This window comes from Vulpes vulpes, chromosome 1 (assembly GCF_048418805.1).
Source record: "Vulpes vulpes isolate BD-2025 chromosome 1, VulVul3, whole genome shotgun sequence".
Lineage (NCBI taxonomy): Eukaryota > Metazoa > Chordata > Mammalia > Carnivora > Canidae > Vulpes > Vulpes vulpes.
The window spans coordinates 95,578,080-95,581,796 of NC_132780.1; the positions used below are offsets into that span (position 1 = coordinate 95,578,080).

At 38.7% G+C, this 3,717-nt stretch overlaps 1 protein-coding gene across 1 annotated transcript; it reads left to right on the forward strand.

Annotated features, from left to right (window-relative positions):
* Window positions 1-1,974: 1,974 nt before the first annotated feature.
* LOC112919382 (putative PDZ domain-containing protein PDZK1P1) lies at window positions 1,975-3,412 on the forward strand. Its single transcript, XM_025997801.2, is given in 2 exon segments — window positions 1,975-2,528; window positions 2,530-3,412. Coding segments are annotated over 2 exon segments (1,077 nt in total). The 5' UTR covers window positions 1,975-2,046; the 3' UTR covers window positions 3,125-3,412.
* The last annotated feature ends 305 nt before the right edge of the window (window positions 3,413-3,717 follow it).

The window sequence follows — 3,717 nt, forward strand, 5'->3', positions numbered from 1 at the left end:
TGAACATCACTAGATTACTATCATTTTCCTGCTTTGCTCTAGTTCTTAAAAAAAAAGAAAGAAATCTGTCTGCTTCTCTTCTATTATGTCTAACTCACAACAAATAAAGCCTTAGAATTCATAGTCAGAAAAACACAATCATGATACTTTCTATGTTTCCTTTCACTATGAACCAAATTGTGCATTTAAAATTCTGGCTACATTTAGGATCCTAAAGGCAAGTTAGGTACAATCCAACATTTCTTTCCCTCTGGTGGCAGTTGAAAGCACACTTTCCAAAGTCTTATTCACTCATCTAGCAGTGACTTCCCTTGTAGAGTTTCTAGTTATATTTTGTTAATATCCTTAATAAAACAAAGAATACAGTGAAAATATAATCAGATCAGAATTTTCTTTAAACTTCATATTTTATACTTTCCCCTGAAGTGTTATCCACAACACTTCCCTGGCTTTGAGATAAGTTATGAAGTGCTGATAATTTTACCTTCCAATTTATTTCTTTTTCTTAAAAAGATGAGGCCATAAGTTCATGTTTTAAAAAAATGACTCTGCTCCAAGCGGAGGTGATTCCAATTAACCTTCCAACATAAAGGAAATGAGCAAACTGGACAAACTGTATACTTCAGGAAAGGGAAATCTACCAAGATAGTAAAGAATTATTGGAACAGAATATGAGAAAATATAGGAACCTGGGAAGATGAGTCTGAGATTTGAGTCCATTTTTTCCCTGTGAACATTTCTGACTCTAAATGGAGCAGTTGTGAGGCTAAGCTAGGCTTTTAGCAAACTAGCAGTAGCAGAGATCAAGGATTGAGGTCGAACCTGTCAAAGGAGTGGCATTCTGGTGATTCTCCTTGCTTTTGTGTGGCCATACCTTAAGAATGAACAAAAAGCAAAAGTCCTCCAGAGTGGCTAAGATACAGCTTTAGGCCATGAAATCCTTAAAATTGGACTGAGTAAATCCCAATACTGCCCAGGCCCCTGGTGAGAGCAAATGTAGATCCTCTCTCTGGAGGAGGATAACACCACCATAAGCCTCAAAGTATTTCTTTACGCAGTTTTGCACAATCAATTTCTGGTACATCATGAAAATCCAGTTACATTAGGAGAAAATAGCACCTTCAAGGAAATCTGCAGAAACAAAAGCAAGAAACGGATCTAGGAGGTCTCTTTATATATAGAGATATAAAACACAAACTGTAAAATAACTGTGCATTCTATGTTCAAAGAAATAGTAGACAAGATTGAGAATTAGAACTGAAAGTTATAAAGAAAAAACTAAATGGAAATTCTGCAATCTAAATCAATTTATCAAGATTAAGAAATCACTGCTTAGGTATTATAAGAAATTTGACCCAGCTAAAGACAGAATTAGTAGCTACAAAATAAGAAAAAAGAAAATATCTGGAAGAAAGCAGAGAGCCATAGAAGAAAAATACCGAGAAGTGGATATAAGATTTAGAAGATGCAGTGGGAATTCTAATATGTAAGTATTTGAAATATCAGGCATAGAAGAAGGAGACAATGTGAACAGAAAAAATATTTGAAGAGATAGGTTTTTTTGTGTGTTTTTTTTAAAGAGATAGGTGTTGATGAAAAATATTGAACTAGAGATTTAAGAATCCTTAAAAACTGTAAGCAGGATTAAAACATTTCATACATAGGTATATCATAGCAAACCCGATGAATCCCAGCTGCCTTTACAAAGGCAAGAGAAATAGGACAGTCATCAAAGGACAACAGTTGCACAGAGAGCCATCTTCTCAATAGACAAAAAGTAAATAAAAATGATACAATGAAATAATATATTTATGGGTCTGAGAATAATATCACTAACCTAGGATTTTATTTATTTTATTTTATTTTATTTTAAGATTTTATTTATTTATTCATGAGAGACACAGAGAGAGGGAAAGAAGCAGGGACACAGGCAGAGGGAGAAGCAGGCTCTATGCAAGCAGCCCAATAAGGAACTGCTACCTGGTGAAGGAAGGGAACAGCTATGGCTTCTCTCTGAAAACCCTCCAAGGGAAAAAGGGAGTGTACATGACTGATATAACACCTCAAGGTGTGACTATGAAAGCTGGTGTCTTGGCAGGTGATCACTTGATTGAAGTGAATGGAGAGAATGTAGAAGATGCCAGCCATGAGGAAGTGGTTGCAAAGGTGAAGAACTTTGGAAGCCATGTCATGTTCCTGTTGGTGGTCAAGGAGACTGACAAGCTCCATACTGAGCAGAAGATAGAATTCAAGAGAGAAACAGCCAGTCTGAAACTGCTACCCCGCCAGCCTCGGGTCGAGATGAAGAAGGGAGGCAATGGATATGGTTTCTATCTGAGGGCAGGTCCAGAACAGAAAGGTCAAGTCATCAAGGACATAGATTCTGGAAGTCCAGCAGAGAAGGCTGGCTTGAAGAACAATGACCTGCTGGTGGCTGTCAATGGCGAGTCTGTGGAATCCCTGGATCATAACAGTGTGGTGGAAATGATTAGAAAGGGCGGAGATCAGACTTCGCTGCTGGTGGTAGACAGAGACGGACAACATGTACAGACTGGCTCATTTTTCTTCATTTCTCTACTATCAAAGTCAAGAACTGCCTAATGGTTCTGTCAAGGAGGCTCCTGCTCCTACTCTTGCTCCTCCAGAGGTTTCAAGTTCAGATACTACAGAGGAAGTAGGAAATCATAAGCCTAAGCTCTGCAGGCTGGTTAAAGGTGAAAATGACTATGGCTTCCACTTAAACGCGATTCAGGGTCAGCCAGGCTCCTTCATCAAAGAGGTACAGAAGGGCAGCCCTGCTGAATTGGCAGGGTTGGAGGATGAAGATATCATCATTGAAGTGAATGGAGCGAAGGTGGTGGATGAACCTTATGAGAAGGTGGTAGACAGATTCCAGAGCAGTGGGAAGAATGTCACACTCTTGGTCTGTGGAAAGAAGACCTAAGATTATTTCCAGGGTAAGAAAATCCCTGTTGTTTCCTCCATGGCTGATCCACTGGATGAAACTCCTGATTCCAAAGAAGAAACACTGGCAGAACCAGAGCTCGAGTCACATGTGGCAAAAGAACGAGCTCACAGTACAGCCTCACATTCTTCTTCCAATTCTGAAGACACAGAGATGTGATGAAAGCAAATAATGCCTTTGGCTGACAGCTGTTTCTGGGTATTTAGTACGAGTCCTTTCCCGAAGAATGAGCTGCCACCCATTTACTGTCTCTGTTAGAGAAGAACTCCTCTGGGAACCACTTCATCATGTGTGACTGTCTTCTGTTGTTATTTGTCTTGGGGGTGACTATTGCAGTAGATGGCTTATTTATGGTCAATTTAAGGCAGCAACCAGATTCTTTACATGTGATCTCTTTCAAGCTTCAACTTCACTACATTTCTCTATATGATGATATTTCTTAATTCTATAGGCTCCTGTGCACCAAAGATGATTCATAAATCTGTCTATGTGAGAGCTGCTATAAAATATCTGAGCAGATAAGCCTATTAAAATTATGCTTTTGTAAGAATGTTGTGATTGCTAAAATAGATGCCATTAAAAATGAGAAAAAAAAACATCCCTAGAAGAAGTCATAAATCCAAAGCAAGTAGTTCCTCAATCCGTAATGTACAACATGACCAATACAAGCAAACATGGAATAGTTATACTGCAAGACAAATCAGATGACCTTCCTCACTGGGTGTTATCTGCCATGAAGTGCCTGGCAAATT